This window comes from Onychomys torridus, chromosome 4 (assembly GCF_903995425.1).
Source record: "Onychomys torridus chromosome 4, mOncTor1.1, whole genome shotgun sequence".
Classification (NCBI taxonomy): domain Eukaryota; kingdom Metazoa; phylum Chordata; class Mammalia; order Rodentia; family Cricetidae; genus Onychomys; species Onychomys torridus.
In genome coordinates, this window is record NC_050446.1 from 88,017,873 (window position 1) to 88,038,908 (window position 21,036).

At 40.6% G+C, this 21,036-nt stretch overlaps 1 protein-coding gene across 1 annotated transcript in view; it reads left to right on the top strand.

Annotated features, from left to right (window-relative positions):
- Window positions 1–1,099: 1,099 nt before the first annotated feature.
- LOC118581861 (rho GTPase-activating protein 11A-like) overlaps window positions 1,100–21,036 on the top strand; it is a 75,110-nt gene continuing 55,173 nt past the window's right edge. The window contains exons 1-4 of the mRNA XM_036184278.1: window positions 1,100–1,252; window positions 1,557–1,810; window positions 2,528–2,691; window positions 2,856–3,002. Of these exons, the coding sequence (XP_036040171.1) occupies window positions 1,100–1,252; window positions 1,557–1,810; window positions 2,528–2,691; window positions 2,856–3,002 (718 nt within the window). The remainder of the gene's footprint in view (window positions 1,253–1,556; window positions 1,811–2,527; window positions 2,692–2,855; window positions 3,003–21,036) is intronic.

Here is a 21,036-nt window from a genome sequence, read left to right on the forward strand (position 1 = left end):
CAAATCCCAACACTTGGCAGATGGAGACTAATAGTCACTCTGGCTACAGAGCAAGTGTGAGGCCCGTCTGGGCTACACGGAACCTTGTCTTTAAAAAAGACTTTGAACAAAGCCCAAGTCACTCCACATGGAGACCTGAGTGGATGAGGAGGGACTGAAAAGGAGCTTGAGAAAGAATAGTTTAGGGAGATAGCAAAAACAAAAAAGACAGAGGAACGGTGAAAAGGACATTTTTGAGCAGGGGAGCAGTCAGATGTGTCATGTGTCGATGAGTTAAGCATTACGAGGAGACAATGAATTGGCAGACAGTTGATTTGGTAAGACAAAGGGCATCAGTGTCCATGAAGTAGTGAGGGTGAGTGTGTCCAGTCGAGGGTTAGGTAGAGGTGGGGATTTAATAAACAAGGCAAGTCTTGTGTTATGAGGAGAGGCAGAAAAGAATATAGACTTGATAGGACCCATTTGTGTTGAACAGAGAAAGCCTGAAATGTGTGAAGTCCTAATGAATGTGCTGTTCACATGGGCATAGTCATGTCAAGGACCCCATGGAGGAATGAAAACCTTCCCTACAGGCTGAGGCTCAGAAGGAAATGCCAAAGCCTTCTTTGGGAGACTGAGGACAGGTACTCACAGGGTGTTGAGAAATGTCCACTATAGCTCTCCACCCCACCTAGAATGGAACCTGATGTTCTTTAAAAACTGCTCCTCTGGAGAGTAGCTAAACTTGTTTCCTTGATCCAGTTGTATACTGTAAATCCTGCCTTTTTGTTTATCTGTGTGTAACAACCCTGCCTGCTTGTTCAGTATGCAACAACCTGGCCTCCTTGTTCAAGTCTATATAATAAACACACTGAGCATGAGGAGGGGGCTAGCCCACCTACCCCAGCTCTTTGTGTCTATATTTTCTTCATTCTTTTGCCACCCTTTGTCAGTTCTTTGCCTGGAGCCTTGCTGGTGTGGCACACATTAATGATGCTCTGAGTAAAGCTATAGACCTTAGAGAAACAGTTAGGAAGCAAGGAGAACAAGTAAATATTTTGTTACAAGGATCAAGCAGATTTTTGGCATTAGAACAAGCTGCTATGTATTTGGTGGTAGAATGGGGTTATTGAGGTGTGTATCTGGACCCTTGAAAGAACATGACTTCTCTTTCAGCTTTCTTGTTGATGCATGCACATCTTTAGAAGAGCATATTCATACAGAAGGGCTTTTTAGGAAGTCAGGATCTGTTATCCGTCTAAAGGCACTAAAGGTAAGCATAGTTTTTACTTTTTTATTAGTACTGTTCCTGATTTGATTTTTACAGTTGAATTATTTTTCTAAAAGCAATTGTAAGTTATTTATATACTGCTTTAAAAATACAGCATGCTTCCAAATTTGTGCTCTTCATTTTTATTATATGAAAAGAAACCCCAGCTTTATTATTTTTAGCCTTTTAGAAAGGACTAGTATTTTAAACAAGAGTTGGGAGAACCTTTTTAATTAGATATGATAACCATTACTGTATTTAATATACTTACGCTTCTAGAGTGCTCAAGATTCTGGTGTCTTTTCAGAGTAAACTGGACCATGGTGAGGCCTGCCTGTCTTCTGCACTTCCATGTGATGTTGCAGGTCTGCTGAAGCAGTTCTTCAGAGAACTGCCAGAGCCTGTCCTCCCAGCTGATCTGCACGAAGCTCTGTTCAAAGCACAACAGTTAGGGGCAGAGGAGAAGAATCAAGCTACATTGTTGTTGTCCTGTCTGGTGGCTAGTCCTACAGCTGATATATTAAGATACTTCTTTAACTTTCTCAAGAATGTTTCTCTTAGGTAAGTGTTAATTAATTAAAAGCCTTGAGAAAGAGCTACCTGAGATGTCCAGCTACCTAAAGATGTCCCTGGTAGTTAATAAATTTAATTTGGAGTGAAAAATTTTTTTAATGATTCTTTACTATAGGAAATATACCCTGTGTAATTTAAGAAATAGTATACCAACTGATTTAATACTTTATATCATTAGATTCTTGATTAGGGATGCCTTAAGGGCTTATTGGTATTTACAAGATTCAGTGTCCACTGGATGGATTTTGGTTGCTGTGCTTTTAAAGCCTTTGAATTGTGTTTCCTAATTTTCCTCTTCCTGCTGTCAGTGAACCTACTTGTTTTGTTTGTAATTGATACTGCCTTCTATGCTTCATTTTCTACGTGTGGCTCTAAAAAACAGGTAAACAATCATAATCTGTGTGAAAGAACTGATTAGTGTGGGATATTTAAACCTATGAGACCATGTATTTTGGGTTCTTACATTCTTTCATTTGGGGTGCCAAGGTTGGAACTCAGGCCTTCTGCCTAGTAGACAGTCTACGGATAAGCCAGACTTAGTGCTCCTCCTCCTTCCCTTTGTCCTTCCTTCTGCAGGCCCTTATGTGGGAGGTAGATGAGGGCTGTTTACCTACAGGTGACAGCTAAAGTAAAGGTATTCAATACGTTATTTTAACTTCCTCTAGTTCTACCTTTTTGCCATTTAATAAAACCTTTCGTCATCAGGGCAAGTGAGAATAAAATGGATAGCAGCAATCTTGCAGTAATATTCGCACCCAATCTGCTTCAAACAAGTGAAGGCCATGAGAAGATGTCTGCTAACACAGAGAAAAAGCTACGATTGCAGGCGGCAGTGGTACAGACTCTTATTGACTGTGCATCAGACATTGGTAAGAGATAGTTGCGCTGTCAAATAGGAGGGTTTATTTAAAGGAGGGAGATCCTGGCTCCCGACTGAAGACAGCTGTTAGAAAGGGATTACATTGTTACCTATACTTTGGGGTGGGGAAGGGAGGTAGGAAGAAATAATTGTCTTATGAATGTTTCGATTTAGGACGTGTGCCAGATTTTATTCTGGAAAAGATACCAGCCATGTTAGGTATTGATGGTCTCTGTACTACTCCATTCCTGGAAGGCTTTGAAGAAGGAGAATATGAAACTCCTGGTGAATGTAAGAGAAAAAGAAGACAAAGTGTTGGAGGTAATAGATGGTCTCATTTTCTAGTTACTTCCTGCCGGGCTACTGTGATAGATTTTGCTGGAGAGTGATGTGGTTGTTTGACAGCCCTACCATCAGTGGACCCAGATTCTTATTTGATGGTGAATCCTATTAGCAATACCTAGCAGTGTTCTTCTATTGCTTTTGGTATATTTAAACTAAAGGTGGTTATTATAAAAGATTTGATTGCATTCACAAGACAAGAAAGGAATAGATATATAGGTGTTTGTTTGGTGTTTGCTTGTTTGTTTGTTTTTTGTCAACTTGACACATTTGGGAAGTGTTAATCCCACATATACAAGAAGAAAGATCACTGACCCAAGTCATCATGGCCAAATTAATTAAAGTATGCCTTTTTATTTGTGTACATGGGCTGTCTCTTTCTAAAAGTGGACTTCAAGAGTTCAGCATTGGATGTGATGAAGACAAAGTTCTTATAGCTCAGGGGTAGGGGGTTTCCCAATGGGGGATTTGGTTCGCAAAGTAAGTGGAGTAACAGAAATTGAACATAACAAGGTAGTCATAATGAGGTAGTCATAACAACCTTTTGAAATAGTAGGGTTGCAAGACCGTCATTACAACTTTTTGAAATATAGACATGGTTGCCATTTCCTGGAACAGACAGTACAGAACCTTTGAGGTTAGGTTATAGGAGGGGTATAGTCCAATCCTTGAGAAACAGATTTAATCATAAACAGGAATGAGCCTAGTTTGTCTTTACTATAAGATGGCTTTCAAGCCTACGATGGAGGCAGGCTTGTTCATCAGAAGAAGGAATCCCAACTGAAGAACTGCTTCCATCAGGTGGCCTGTGGGCAGGTCTGTGAGGCACTTTCTGATTGCTGACTGATGTAAGAGGGCCCAGCCCACTGTGGGCAGTTCCACCTCTAGGAGTTTGGGCCTGCGTTGTGTAAGAAAGGTAGCTGAACAGGAGCCAAAGGGAGTCACTTAAGTAGCCTAACTCTGTGATACTTGCTAGTTTCTGCCTCTAGGTTTCTGCCTTGAGTTCCGGTTTTGGCTCCCCCCCCCCCCCCCCCGCCAACCCCCATTATGGGCAGTAGCTTGTAGGCCTAATAAATCCCTTTCTCTCCGCAAATTGCTTTGGGTCAGTGTTTTATCACAGTAACAGAAAGCAAACAAGCACAACAGTAAACAACATTTACATGTCCATTGTTAATTTAAGAGTGGAGAAAAATCTAAATCTACTTTCTGTCTTCTTTCCTGAGAATTAAGGGACTTATAAAGCGCAGAGAGGAATGATCCGTGTGTACGAGATGTGTACTCTTAAACACTCAATTCTTTCCTTTGAGGGAAACCTCAGAAAAGCGGGCAAGCTCTCTCTTTGCCCACTGTTAATGTTTCCAGTTGCATGGACAAACCCATCCATTTTTCATTTCAGGATCTCATTTCAAGTTTTCAGCTTTTCTTTTCTATTCCGATTTTTTTCCCTTCTTAATTGATTCTTTTTCTTATCCTAAAAAAAAGTACTCATCTCAGAAAAAGCCTTTCTTTTAGTTCTTAAACTACCCCTTCCCACCCACTGATCTTCCATAAAATCCAGTCTGGGTCTCATCATCAGTGCGTTGACAGCACTCTTGCTGAAGAGACAGTCAACTGGTTGCCAAACTGCCTGGCTGGTTTTCTGCCATTAGTTCACCATCCTCCTAACTAACAAGTGCCTTTTTCTTGGTTGTCTTCTAATCATTTCCTATGTCACCCCCCCCCCCCCCTTGTAATGACTCAGCGTCCCCAGAGTTGTGTCTTCATTCTCTTCATACTCTGCATGGTTGGCCTGAGTGATGTCATTCTCTACATGGTTTTACTTTTCATCATGAGGCTTTCAGCCTGTATTGCCCTGGTTCAGATCTTATTGTAGTGCTCGAAGACCATCTCTGTACCTGTCTCCATAAACAGTTCCCTTGGCTTGTTATATAGGTTTTCTACATGCTCCTCAATCTCCTTGTCTGCATCTTGGTGTCCACACCTCAGCAGTCTGCTTGTTCTGCTTTCTAGTTTTTCATTCTAGTTAGTGCCATCACCACCCACTCATTCCTGAAAATCAAAATCTAAGTCATCCTAAACGCAGCCCATCGATGTCTTCTGAATCTAGTCATGCATTAACATCCCTAGTTCAATTTGTAAGAATGTTGTTCAATTTGACATTTTGGAGTTTGTCTTCTTATTCCTAGATTTGTTTTCCTGACCCATCTCCAGCTCCTTTCCTTTCTCTATCCATGTCACTTTCTCAGCAGTGGAAGAAAGAGCAGCATTTCAAGAGTGGCACCCAGGGCACTTCCATGCAGTGAAAGGCTCTTTGCAATGGGGTCTGGACTCTGCTTCAGCACCAGCTCAGCCATTTCTTCTTCCACACTCTTTTGTGTCTTTTGCTACACTCTCTCACATATCCTGTACAACACTTGGGCAATCACTGCTGACAAATAAGCCTTGGGAGGGATGGCATCACTCATTTGGAGTGGCAGGGGACACTGAGGACAAAGCCTGGGCCACCCTGTATCTATAGAAAACATATATGGGGAGGGATGATAGAGAGGCTCAGAGGGTAAGATACTTTATGTAACTATGAGGATCTGAATTTGAGTCCCCACACCCACATAAAATCCAAGCATGGCTATTTGTTTCTATATTCTCACCATTGGTGGGGTGGAGGCAGGAGGAACCCAGGATCTTGCTGTCCAGGCAGCCTAGCCAGAACAATGAAATTCGGGTTCAATGGGAGACAAGGGACACTGTCACAAGGCAGAGAGGAATAGAGGAAGATAATCCGATTCCTTCATTGTCCTCATATGATAGTGTATGCATAGCCTCCATATGGACACACACACACACACACACACACACACGCATACACACACATCTCATACAAACACATATACATCTCATATATACACACACACACCACACACACCTCATACACACACACCACACATACACACATACACACACCTCACACACACCACACATACACACATACACACACCTCACACTCCACACACACACACACACACACACACACACACACACACACCTCACACACAGAGCAGAACTGTCCTGTAGGTACGTATGAAAATGTGCACAGCAGAATACATAATGTAAGTAACTGCTGAGGCTCATAAAGTGATCTTGATTCAGGTTTTTGCATACTAGAATAATATGAATGAAATTAAATAATTCTATTAAAAGTTCATTTGAAAAAACATTTATCAAGAAGAAAGCAAAGATGAAAATTTAAAATGTCTTTATCTATTTTCACTGCCTTTAAAATAACTCTCCAGTCATTCAGAAACAGAGCCTCAGACTGAGCAGACTCTTTGGTCTTTAGCAATCCTTTAACGATCGATCGGAAGCATCTCAAAGTACTCCAGGAGGGGTTCAGAAATTTCCTGCATGCTTCTACCTCTCCCATGGAAGACATAAACACCAGAGGTAAAATGGAATTCACGGTTCTTTGAATTGTTTCCTAGCCTCCTTAGGCTCATTGTTATCATTGAACCTCTGGGGCCATTCCAGTATAAAAGGCTCTTAACCACTGAAACGGAGCAGCTGATTCCAAATGGTGACAGGAAGAGGCGGGCTGATTGCCACTTGCCTAGGGAGGGATAGGAAACTCCTGCCATGCTGCTTTTTCCCTTTGAATCTGCAGCCAGGGGCTCAGCAGGGCCCCAGACGGGCTTGCCACCTTTCCCTAGACTGCAAGAAGTGGATCTCTGCAAGTCTGAGCCCTACCACTTCTAAGTTGCCTTGGAGCTATAGGAAAGCATCATTAACTCAATCTGTGTTACCCTGAAATGCTCAAAATAAAAATAGCATCTGAGAGGCCACTTCTTTAGACTCCCGCTAGTTCACATGAAGATTTTATTCTTCCTTGAGCTACTGTTGTTTTCTGACCATTTCTTCATTACTGCTGCTCTCCTGAAATTTCATTTTGCAGCCAGGACTGTCAGCAAGATTACTGAGGAGGAGCAGGAAGGGGTGACAAGCAGGCCAGCCAAACAGTGGGAGTTCCTTCTCTGGTCATACATATGCTTATGTAGATGGTACCAAGAGAAAGTGAATCTCTGGCCAGACCTGATGGTTCCACCTTTAATCCCAATACTGAGGAGGAAGATGCAGGCAGAGCTCTGTGAGTTGAGTTCAACTTGGTTGGTTTTGGATATGTTTGCGTGTGGAACAAATATTTGCACTAAACTAGTCAGTCGATGCACTCTCTACAAAACTACTGTCACATGTCTCCTTTTTTCCTGTTGGTACATTATCTTGGGGGAATTTGCTTGATTTTCTGTGCTCAGATGGAAGAACATACTTATAGATAAGCACATTATCCCAATTCATCAAGTGAAGAAGACCACACCATCATAAACCCAGACACACTTCAAAGTAAGTGCTGAAGAGTCACATCAATTAATCTACATGGCAAGTGGAAGCAACAGTGTGGTTTGAACTCTTTCCTCACTGCTGTGAAAAAACGCAGGGCACAAATGACTCGACGGAGGAAGGCTTGGTTTGGGCTTACCATGTCAGAAGATTGTGTCTGTCATGGCAGGACAGTGGCTGTGGGGGCTCTGTTGCTTGTGCCACAACTTAATTTGCATTTTAATGGATCAGGAAACAGAAAGGCTGGCCTCAAACCACCAAGGCATATCCCAAATGGTCTATGTCCACCAGGTAGACCTCATTTCCCAAAGGACCCCCAACAGTGCAGTAGTTAGGGACCAAGTATTCAAAAACATCAGCCTGTGGGGAACAGACCCCAGTCACTTCTCAACAGTTTACCCCTGGTCCTAATAATCTCATAGCCATCTCAGTGTGCCAAATGTGTTCATTCTGGCTTCAAGAGTTCCCAAATTCTTACCAGTCTCAACACCATTCAGAAGTTCAAAGTCTCTACCCAGACTCAAGGAAAGCTTTCAGCTGTGAACCTCTGTGAAACCTGACAACAAATTACACACTTTTAATATATGATCACTCTGAGTAAATATTTCCATTCTAAATGTGGGGAATGCAGTAATAGCAAGGGAAGATGAGACCAATATAAGACTGAATCTTAGCACAACGAAAATTAAATTTTGTAGTTCCATAACCTAGATCGGGGCTCATGGTGGCATCAACTAGACTCTAACAGGCTGGGGGGTACTGCACTTCTAGACTCCTGTTGGCTGCAGCACATACCATGTTCCATTTACTGCCTCCAGCTTTTCTTAGCAGAGGTAGCACATCCCTGACATCATCTCCCTCATCAGGGAGTCTCCACTGCTGTTTAGCCTTTACCTTCATAAACTTTATAGCTTCAAACTCAACTCACTTACCCATATCAGTAGGCCTACCACATAGGAAATCTGACTCTGGGGCCCTGCCTTTCTCAGGAACCTTAGCAAGTATTGATTTGAGTCTACACCTGCAAAATCAACACCAGATGGATGATGCCAAGTTCTGCTGCTAGCTTCATATATGGCTCAGCCCATTCATATGTGGCTTTGATGAGTGGCATCTTGCCCTTACAGCAACTTCCCTATTGTCCCAGGTGAAGTGTAGACACGAAGCTCTCTCACTCTACTACTACTTTGTCCATGCTGCCTATTTCACAGCTTTCAATGCACTCAGGTGCTCCTGACTTACTGGGTTAACATCACCCTGTTCTGTTTCCTCCATTTTCCCTGCGAAGGGGCTAAATGCAACCAGTAACAAGCATGCCCAGGTCAAATGTCATGCTATTGTGAAAATTTTCTCCATTCAACAAAAGAGTCCATTACTTTTTAATTCAGCCTCACAGACTTTTAGGACATGGGCAACATGGACCTAAGACCCTTTGCCAGAATATAATACAGTCTTTAGTGCAGCTCTTTATAAAGACTCTCTGAATCTTTTGAGCAAAGTCTTTTCCTCGGCCAATGAGGTCAAGGCTATTTCCCACTTTCTCTTCTACCAGCTTTAGTGTATCTGCTTTTATGTTGGCTCTTTGATCCATTTGGAGTTGAGTTTTGTGCAAGGTGATTAAGTATGGATCGACTTAGAATCTTCTACATGATATTTGACCAGCACCATATGTTGAAGATGCTGTTTTTCCCCCAGTGTGTATTCCTTGTTTCTTTATCAAAAAAATCAGATATCTACATGTGTGTGAACTTATGTCTGTGTCTTCAATTTGATTCTGTTGATAGATGTGTAGGTCTTTGAGCCAATTCCATAATGTTTTTATTGCTATAACTCTGTAGTACAACTTGAAATCAGGGATGGTGATACTTCCAGTAGTTCTTTTATTACTCAGGATATTTTAGCTACCCTGAACTTTTTGTATTTCCATATTCAGCTTAAAATTGTCCTTTCAAGATCTGTAAAAATTGTGTTGGGCTGCTGGGTGGTGGTGGTGGCACACACCTGTAATCCCAGCACTCGGGAGGCAGAGGCAGGTGGATCTCTGTGAATTCGAGGCCAGCCTGGTCTACAAAGTGAGTTCCAGGACAGCCTCCAAAGCTGCAGAGAAACCCTGTCTCAAACAAACAAACAAACAAACAAAAATGTGTTGGGACTTTTATGGGGATTGCATTAAATCTGTAGATTGCTTTTGGTAGGATGGCCACTTTTATTATATTAATTCTAGTAATCTATAAGCATGACAGGTCTTTCTATCCTCTGATAACTTCTTCAATTTCTTTCTTCAAAGACTTGAAGTTTTTATCACAGAAAACTTTCACTTGCTTGGTTAGAGTCACCCCAAGATACTTCATATTATTTAAGACTATTGTTAAAGATGTTGTTTTCCTGATTTCTTTCTCAGTCCTTTTGTAATATGTATATAGGAGGGCTATTGATTTTCGTGAGTTAATTTTGTACCCAGCTGCTTTGCTGAACATGTTTGCTGTAGGAGTTCTTGGTAGAATCTTACGGGTTGCTTAAGTATTCTATCATATTATCTGCAAAAAAAAAGATGCTTTGACTTCTTCCTCTCCAATTTGTATTGGATATTCTTCAGTTGTCTTACTGCTTTAGCTAAGACTTCAAGTATTGTATTGAATAGACATGGAGAGAGTAGACAGCCTTGTCTTGTTCCTAATTTTAGTGGAATTACTTAGAGCTTCTCTCCATTTAAATTTTTGTTGGCTATGGGCTTGCTGTAAGCCATCTTTATTTTGTCAAGGTATATCCATAATCTTTCCAGGACTTTTATCATGAAGGGATATTGGATTTTGTCAAAGGCCTTTTCTGCATCTAATGAGATGATCATGCTTTCTTTCTTTCAGTTTGTTTATATGGTGGATTGCATTTACTGATTTTCATATACTGGACCATCCCTGCATCTCTGGGCTAAAGTTTACTTGATTATGGTGGATGTCCTTTTTGATGTGTTCTTGGATTCAGTTTGCCATTATTTCTTTTTTTGAGAATTTTAAAATCACTGTTAATTAGGGAAATTGGTCTGTCATTGTTTTTCTTTGTTGAGTCTTTATGTGGTTTAGGTATTAGGGTAAGTGTGGTGTCATAAAATGAGATGGGCAATGCTCTTTCTGTTTCTGTTTTGTGGAATAATATGAGAAGTGTTGGCATTAGCTCGTCTTTGGAAGTCTGATAAAATTCTGCAGTAAAACCATCTGGCCCCCCCCCCTTTTTTTTTTTTTTTGGTTGTTTGTTTTCTTTGGGAGATTTTTAATAACTGGTTCTATTTCACTAAGGGTGACAGGTCTGTTTAAAGTGCTTATCTGATCTTGATTTAACCTTAAATCCATTTAAACATCCATTTTCCAATCTGGTGAAATGTAGGTTTTTAAAGTATGTCCTTATGATTCTTTGAATTTCCTTGGTGTCTCTTACTTCTCTTTTTTATTTCTAATTTTGTTAACTTGGATATTCTCTCTCTGCCTTTTAGTTAATTTGAATAAGGGTTTGTCAATCTTCTTAATTTTCTCAAAGATGCGACTCTTTGTTTCATTGATTCTTTGTATTGTTTTTATCTGCTTTATTTATTCATCCCTGAGTTTGATTATTTTTTTGCCATCTACTCCTTTTGGGTATAATTTCTTCTTTTTATTCTAGAGCTTTCAGGTGTGCTATTAAGTTATTAGTATGAGATCCCTCCAATTTTTTTTATGTCATCTCTTCATGCTATGATCTTGCCTCTTAGGCCCACCTTCACTGTGTCTCATAAGTTTGAGTGTGTTGTGTATTCATTTTCATTAGATTCTAGAAAGTCTTTAATTTCTTTCTTTCATTTTTCATCCAGTTGAGGCTTGTTCAGTTTTTGTAAGCTTTCTGTTGTTGATATCCTGCTTTAATCCATGGTAGTCAGATAAGATACAGGGTGTTATTTCCATTTTCTTTTATCTGTTGAGACTTGCTTCATGTTCAAGTACATGGCCAATTTTTGGGAAAGTTCCATGAGGTACTGAGAAGAAGATATATTCTTTTTTGGGGTGGAATGTTCTTAAAATATCTGACATGTCCATTTGATCTATAAGTTAGCTCCAGAATTTCCCTGTTTAATTTTTATCTGGATGACATGTCTATTGGTGAGAGTGGGGTATTGAAGTCTCCCACTATCAGTGTGTGAGGATCAATGTGTGATTTAAGCTGTAATAATCTTTCTTAGGATATTGGGTGTCCTTGTGTTTGGTAGTAGATATTAGGAACTGCAATGTACTCTTGGTGGGTTTTCCCTTTGATGAACATGTAACATCCTTCCCAGTCTCTTCTGATTAGATTTGATTTGAAGTATATTTTGTCAGATATTAATTAAAATGCCTACACTAGCTTGCTTCTTAGGTCCAGTTGCTTGAAATTATTTTTTTCACACTTTTACCCTGAGGCGATGTCTATAGTCTGTTAGTCTGTGTCCTCATCGTCCTCTTCTTCTCTTTCTCTTTTTTTTGAGAATTGAGACTATGGATGATGAGAGATCAATAAGTAGTACTTATTGGTTCCTGTTATTTTGTTGTTGTTGTTGTTGTTGGTGGTGGTGGTGGTGTGTGTGTGTGTGTGTGTGTGTGTGTGTGTGCGTGTGTGTGTGTGTGTGTGTGTGTGTGTGTGTGTGTGTGTGTATGTATGTGTATTCCCGTCTTTTGATTTGCTGGTCTAGGATTATTTATTCCCTATGTTTTCTAGGGTGTAGTTTATCTCTTTAGGTTGGAATTTTCTTTCTAGCACCATCTCTAGGGCTGAATTTATAGATAGATTTTGCTTAAATCTGGTTTTTATCACAGAATGTATTATTTTCTCTGTCTATTGATTGAAAGTTTTGCTGGGTATAGTAGTCTGGGCTGACATTTGTGGTCTCTTAGAGTCTGTAAAAAATTAGAAACACTCATGAAGCCATAAGATCATTAAATTATTGGATTTATGCTTCACAGGCAGAGGCAAGGAAGAGACCGCTTGCTACATTCATCCAAATGCTTGATTTATTAACAATTCTTTTACAGTTGCCTCTCAATGCAGCCTCTATTTAAGCACCTTGCTACATCTTTATCATTGCTTACCCTCAGAATGTCTTCCCATGGCCTGTCAGAATCCCTCTTAAAATCCTGTCAGTGTCTCCTCTAGGAATTGTGATGATCCAGTTACCCAGTATTAGAAACCTGAGACATTACACTTTCTAGATGGGAAGATCAATGCAACATGCATGCTAGAATTATAAAACACTGAGCTCTTGTCCTAGATTATAATTTCAGTAGGGATCAGGTGGGGGCCAGATGGAGACAGAATATTGAGACAGATGACTGGAATTGGGGGGGGGGAGCATTTTGGAGGTGAGATAGAAACCTAGTTCAATGGAAACTCTCAGGAATCTATGAGGGTGACACTAATGGAGACTCCCAGTAATGGGGGATATGGAGCCTGAACTGGTCATCTCCTGTAACCAGACAAGACTTTCAGAGGAGGGATTAGGACATCAACCCAGCATAAAACCCTGGACCTACAATTTGTCCTGTCTACAAGATGTGCTGGGGTAAAGCGGCGCAGAACTTATGGGAGTGGCCAACCAATGACTGATCCAGTTTGAAACCCATGTCATGAGAGGAAGCCCACTGCCCACCCCTGACACTGCCTGGAGGCCCAGAAACCAGAGGCTGGATAGCCAAGAGATCTAGGATAGAACCAACAAAATCAGAAAAAAAGTCAATGAAATGATCCTAATGATATTCTGCTATACTCATAGATAGGAGCCTAGCACAATCATCATCAGAGAGACCTCATCCATCAACTGATGGGAGCAGATACAGAGACCCACAGCCAAATGTTCAGCAGAGCTCAAGGAATCCTGTGGAAGATGGGGAAGAAGGGTTGTATGAGCCAGAGTGGTCAAAAGCCCACAGAATCAACTAACCAGGCCTCACAAGGCTCTTAGAGACTGAACGAACCAACAATCAGAGAGCCTCCATGGGTCTGACCTAGGTCCTCTGCTTATATGTTATGGTGTGTAGCTGGATGTTCTTTTGGGACTCCTAACAGTGGGAATGGGGGTGTGCTCTGACTCTTTTATATGCTTTTGTGACCCTTTTCCTCCCACTTGGTTGCCTCATGCAGCCTTAATATGAGGGGATGTGCCTAGTCTTGCAACTTGATATGCCATGTTTGGTTGATATCCCTGGGTGGCATATCCTTTTCTGAAGGGAAACAGAGGAGTAGTGGATCTGGCAGTTGGGATGTAATATATGAGAGAAGAATAAAAATGTCATTTCAGATATGAGAAATTTGAGGCTAGTAGGACAGGGTTGGTCAAAGATGCTTCTGGAGAGAGTGGAACAAGACCAAGGCAAGCTGGATCTTAAAGGAGGAAAAGGACTGTCTTCTGAATCTAGAAAGACAATAAGCAAATGAGCAGAAGGAGGAGGAGGAATGATGGACAGCAGAGACAGCGAGCAACTGCAGGAAGACACTGTCGGAAGAGAAGGATACCCGAAAGAGTACAATGTGGCCAGACTATGGAGCTCTTGGAATGAGAAGTGTGACTTTGCAGACAGTTGTCACTGGCAGTACAGCCACTGTCAGCCCATAAGCAGGAGTGCCAGTCAGTGTGATATGTCATGGAAAGAAAGATGTGACTTGGTCATAATGACAGTTGGTAGCAGTCAAGTTTGAGGTGTTGAGTCTATTTCAATTATCTAGTGACAAGAAAAACAATTTCATCGAGGTTTTAATGCTGTGTCCACATCATTACCCATTTATGTCCAATGCTGCTTTCTGATAAATTTCTGAAAATATCTCATTACTGGACGAGTCACATATCTTCTCTTTAGTCATCATTACTTTCCCCCTGGAAAGGTCATAACTCAACACATGCTCAGTATTTCATGAGCTGTCAGCTTTTCCTTAGATATTGGGGATTTTGAGGCACTTAAACCATTCTTCAAATTCTTTCCATTTATTCTCCTCACAACTTCTAGAGATGATCTTATGCTACATAAACTGTTTGCACTTCATGAATTTGAACAGAAAAACCAAATACTGTGTCATACTTATTAAAGGAGAATCGATCTGAAATTCATTTGGTGCTGGAGTTTTGCTAAGGTCAGGTAAGGCCCGGGATCAGAAAGGGAGTGTGGGAGAAGCCTTACCTTGTGAGTCTCGGGGTACTGAAAAGTACTGGGAGAAATGCAGGTGGAGAATCTGAATGATGGGCTTGGTGCTGTGCACAACATACATGCTGCCACTCTTCAGGCTTGGCTCTAGCTAGCCATGTAATAAGCTAGCCACTCAGAATGTCAGCTTTCTCATCTGTTCAACATAGGTATAAAATGGAAGGCATTCAAGTATCTATTTCTGAGATTTAAATTATTTTTTGACTGGTGAGATGGCTTAGTAGGTAATTGCCACCAAGATTGGTGACTGGAGTTTAATCCCAGAGTCTCACACAGAGGAAGGAGAGAACTGACTCCAGCAAGTTGTCCTCTGACCTCTCCATACATAGACATACACATATGCATACATAAGTAAATGTAATAAAAATTATTTAGTTCACAATTTTGTAAATATGTATGATCAAAGACGTGCTTTCAAAGTAAGTCTTTTGGGGGTGAGGTCGCATTTGCCTGTCCCCATGGTTGGGGACTTTTAGGACAAGTGATACCTCTGTCTCTTAAAGTATACAAACAAATAAATAACCATGAAAAGAAGAAATAGATGAAATTCAGACCATTCAGAAACTGGGGGTCTTGTGGACACCCCAGCCCACTGACTGGATAGGAGATGGCAGTTTAGGACAGTAGAGTATGACTGTCATGGACCCACAGTGTGTTCAAGGGGAAATGCAGGCTGGTGGTGCCACCATCTGACACAGAGGATGCTGACTGCATGAGACATCTCAAGGGGAGCAGGTTTGAGAGTCTAGCTATTGAGTGTAGTCCCCCAAATCTCATAACAGACATTGGAGGTGGTTAAGATGGTCCCCCCAATACATTTGAAACATCTAGAATATATCACAGCTGATATGTTTGCCATACACTACAGCATTCAGAGTAGATCCACAGAATTGACATCTACAGCTCACTACCCACCTAACAGTGATGCTCCAGGTGAGAGGGCTTGCTGCTGCCTAGACATTCAAAAGACATAAAATTATACCTCAAAATAATTAAGGTGTTTCTCACATCTAAAGTCATCTAACAAAGGAATTAATTTGTAAGTTAGTACAATCTACTGTCATGATTAAATCCATGTTTGTCCCTAAAAGAATTGTTTCTATAAATAGTGCCTTAAGGCTATTTTATGCTGCTATATTGCAATTTACAAAGAAAAGAAAATTACGGAGTTTGAGAAAATATCATTTTAGAAAATTACAGAATTGTGGGAGCTGGGAAGTCCAAAGGCATAGTGTTGCATCTGCTTGTACTCTGCAGAGGGTTTCTGTGCTGTACTCTTCCTGTGATGGAAGATAAAGGGGCAGGAAAAGGCACACACAAGCAGAAGGGGCTGAGCTCACTTTCCTCAGCCATTTGTGTGATAAGTAACCCACTCCCAAGACAATGCCATTTTCTATTCATAAGGGCTCCCTCATACCCATTCACATCTTAACACACACTACCTGCCCCAAACTGTTGCACTGTAGGCTAAATTTCCAGCATATGAACTTTGAGGGACACATTTACACCATGATAGATGGCCTCAGAATTGTCTCCTGTCTTGTTAGTTTTCTTTTCTTGGTAATATCAGGGCTCAAATCCAGGGCTTTTGTATGTGCTGAGCACACATTTTACCATGGAGACACACCTCCAGTTGCCACATTACTTTCTTAGGTGTATCATCACCACTCTATTTTCATCCTTGTTAATCTGGAATGACACTATGCTTTGCTTCCACCAGTAATACTTAGTAGAAATTGTACAGTGCAGCTTTATAGTTCAAATAGGCTTTATAATTTCAGTTTCTTACTCATGAGGCTCCAGGTGACACCCAGCACCAACTCAATTTGGTGCTGCCCTATGAGTGAGCCCACACAAGATCAGCAGAGGAGCTATCTAGCTGAGCCCATCCAACCCATGGAACCATGGAAGCACTGCTCTTGTTTCATACTGAGTTATTTTGAGTGGCCTTCAGTCTCATTTTGCTTACTGCATCTCCATGGCACTATTTATTAAGCCTCCTCTCCATACTCTTGTAAGTTGGTGTTTAAGTCTTAATCATATTCAAGATCATGTTTTTGGCAATGACCTTTCATAGATGGCATTCTACGAGGAGGCACATACTATGGCATTGTCTCTCTTGTGTGACTAGCATCCACTGGTTCTCTTTGCTCTAGTCCATTCGTAATTACAAAATAAAGGTCTTGTAATATTTTTTTATTTTATTTTTCAAGACAGGGTTTCTCTGTGTAGCTTTGGTGCCTGTCCTGGATTTTGCTCTGTAGACCAGGCTGGCCTTGAACTCCGAGATCCACCTGGTTCTGCCTCCCGAGTGCTGGGATTAAAGGTATGCACCACTACCACCTGGCATAATATTAATTCCTTGTCACATTAGAATGGAACACTTTCATAAAGACTTCCTCTCAGCTCATAGGGCAGGACAAAAAACTGTGTTTCTTGCTCTGTTTATCATTTGAAAACTCAACCATTTCATTCCTCACTGTTCATCAAAGGTGGCTAGGGAAGTTCTGCTCTTCCTTGTTCTATTCTTGTTAATACCATATGAACTCATGGATTTAGCATGTTTAGTGCATTTTACTCCTTTGCTCTTCATCTTTTTGGTGCATGAATTCTCCCATCATTGGCTGATAGGAGCTCATGTCTAGGTGGCAGCAAGCCAGCTCTCACTTTGAGCATCACTGTTAGGTGGGTAGTAACTTGTAGATGGCAGCTCTGTGGACATGCTCTGAATGCCCGGTGTATGGCAAACACCTCAACTGTGATACCCTTGAGAAGCCTCAAATGTATTGGGGGCACAATCAAAACACACCTCCAACATGTGTTCTGGAACTGGGAAACCCATACTCTGGTACAACTTGAATACTTACCTTACTTCAGGCTGCTGCAATAAAACATAGTCACATGCCACATAATGACATTTCAGTCAATAACAGACAGACAGCTTATCCAGTTGTTATAAGGGACCTGAAAAATTCCTATTGCCTGATGGTATTATAGCCATCAAAACACCATCACTCAACTAGGCACAGTCCATTTCTGTACTACTCAGAAAACTGCCAGGATGATTATGATTTGAGGCCAACCTTGGCTATTCAGTGAAACCCTGTCTAAAACAAAATGAGTTACTCACATATTTGTGATGATGCTGGGATAAGCAAATGTACTAAGTTGCTGGTAGTATAAGAACATAGCACACACAACTATGTAAGTACCTGATATTTGGTGATGATAGTGATGGAGTGTTACAGGTTTATGCATTTGCTATATAATACCTTTAATGGCTATTATAGTTTCATTTCTTCTTCTATGACAGATACTCTGAGAAAAGCAATATAGAGGAATAAAAGTTTTATTTGAATTACAATTCCGTGTTACAATTCATTATTTTTGGAAACTCAAGGCAGGAACTCAAGCATCTGGTCACATTACATCCACGATCAAAGCAAAGAAAGAATAAATATGTCCTTGTTTTCTTGTGCTTGGTTAGCTCTTGTCACTTGTATTCTGGTTCAGGATCTGGCCTGTGGAATGGTGACACATCCAGAGGCAGTCTGTCCACCTCAATAAACAGTCAAGACAATCCCTCACAGACATATGTACCTACAGGCCAACCTGATCTAGATAATTCCTCAGTTGAAGCTTCCTTCTCAGGTGAATCTAGGTAGTGACAAGTTGGTATTTAAAACTAACCATGGCAATGGCTGTTTTAGAGTATGCTCCTACTTTTGAAGAAAAGAGCTTACTGAATTGTGGTGTGCCACATTGCTTCAGCAACAGCCTCATGTACCTTTCACCACAGCTCTCGTTTGTGTCCCTGATTTAACTTTGTGCCTCTTCTTCATGACCCCTATGTGTACAAAACACACTTCTAATACTGTAAATAAGATACCATGTAGAGTGGTTGTCCTGGAAAGGACATTAAAAGTGATTAAGGATTATGGTGGCAGGATGTCAGCGATGGCCATTGCCCACCAGTCAGACATGTCTTGTGCCACCATACCCACAGTCTTGAAGAACAAGAATAAAACTCTGGAAACTGTTAAAGGGACTGCTCAACTGAAGGCAAAGATACAAACAAAATTCAAAAGGCCCTGTACAATATGTGGAGAAACTGGTGATAATCCAACTGAAGATCATATCCCTCCCAACCCCATGATAATCACAGCTGAAGCTAAAAGCTTTTCTATAATGCTGAAAGAAAAGTCTGGACCCAACCTTTATGTTAAACTTAGTACCAAGTCTGGGTGGTTTCAAAGACCCAAGAATCATTGTTCATAATATAATAAAGTGAGTTGTGTGCATGCAAGTGCTGATGCAAAGGTGGCTGAAGGATGGTAGGCTCTAGATAAGCAGACGGAGGAGAAAAGTTACTTCCCAGGGCAAACTTCCTCTCTAGACTACCAATTTTCAATCTGTGGGTCACAACACCTATGGGGATTAAATGACCCTTTCATAGGGGTTGCCTAAACCATTGAAAAAACACAGGTATTTACACTGTGATTGACAACAGTAGAAAAATTGCAGTTATGAAGTAGCAATGAAATAGTTGTATGGGTAGGGTCACCAGAACATGAGGAACTATATTAAAGGGTTGTTGCATTAGGAAGGTTGAAAGCCATTGCTTTAGACAAAACCCTACTCTCACAGAGACACATGTTTGAAAGGTCTTTTCTCTATAGGGCAAGTTAACTTCATGTTTCAAAAATTAAAAAAAAAAAAAAAAAAGAATCTTGCTTAGTACAACATTGAAGCCATTTGTGATCCAGCATAGTGAGAAGCCAGGGCACTCATGCATTATTAGGGCACACATATTACCAACACATTGGCTGTAGCACCCAATGATCATGTGTGACCCAACTTCTCTGCCATGCCCTTCTATGCCTCCAAAACAGAGGCTATACAACTTGTGTGTGCAAATATAATAGACGATGTACATACAATGAAGAGATCACTAAAAGATGCTTTTCTCAGAATGTATCTTTGTCACTAAATGATGAATGACTTTTCCATAGCCTGGATGGCTTAAGCTACAGAAACATACAGTTTTGAGTATCCAAATCAATGTGCTTGCTGACTCAGCTTCTGGAGAGAGCTTCTTTCCTGGATTATATGCTTCTTACATATGAGGAGCAGAGAGAAATAGTTCTGGTCTCTGCATTGTTCTGTAAAGACATTAACCTCACTCATAAAAGGTCTCACCTTATTAATTACTTCCCAAAGTCCCAACCTGAAAATTTCACCCCACTGGGATTTGAGTTTCTACTTATGAACTTGGGGAGATGTAGATATGCATCCCAAAGAAACAATCTTGCACAGTTACTTGTTCTGTAGCATAACCAGGCTCATGCACATCTTTGATTTTAGACGTTGAGTTAGTCATTTTTCCTATATGCATCCTTTCCTACAACTGAAGCTCATAAATTTAGAGGCTTTTCAATGGAAAGATGTAGAAAGTAAATTTAAAAAAACGGAACAGAGGCTGAGGGGTTTAGCTTAGTAGTATAGTGTGGGCACAGTATGCATAAGACCTTAGTTTTAATCTTCAGTACATGTGTGTACTCACAAGCACACACACCTGCCATGGTTTAAATTTATACTGACTTAGAAGCAGAGATATTACAAGAGCTAAGTGAGTATACAAAAATTTAAAGGGGACTTATGGGGGACATTTCAGAAAGGTAATCTGTTACACTAACAGTTATAAATGAAGCCAAGTAATTATACTTTTAGTACAACTAAGGTTGAGAAATAGGTGTAAAACTATAAAAGTTCTCAAACAAAATGGCCAATAATATATATTTACAAGTGAATGAACCCATTTTAGGGTTTACTGTATGATGAGGAAGAAGCCAGTCAGGGTTACCAAGAATATTAAGAATATTGCCCTTAGCTGCTCCCAGTGCAGTGGTGAAGATCAAGCTCCCTGGAGTGCTCAAATAGGAAACAGAGGTGAGACCAATGGAGTAGTGGAGTCCATGTAAACTGGAGACAATCTGGGCAGCTACCATTGCCCTCTGTCTAACTGTTTTCCTCACATGTGGCAGACACAATGATATCACATTTTATTATCAGAAGAATAGTAATCATAAACTTACATCTAATGAATTCAGTTTTTAAATGTGGAAAAAAAAAAAAAAAAAAAAAACAACCAACCAACAAACAAAACCAACCCAGTATGATCTGGGAACCACTGTGACCTGTAGACTGCATGTGGAGTTTGGCCCAAGAGCTGTGTCCTATGACTTGTCCAGCAGTTTCATATGAACTCTGAGGAGTTGAGTATATGCAGATTTGTTAGTCATTCCTATTAGGAAACTTATTTTCAATTATATTTGAGTTAAAAAAAGTCTATTAGCTAGACATTACCCCCACACTTAGTGGTTCAAAACAACAGTAAACATTTACTTTCTTTTACAGTATGGACCAGGAAT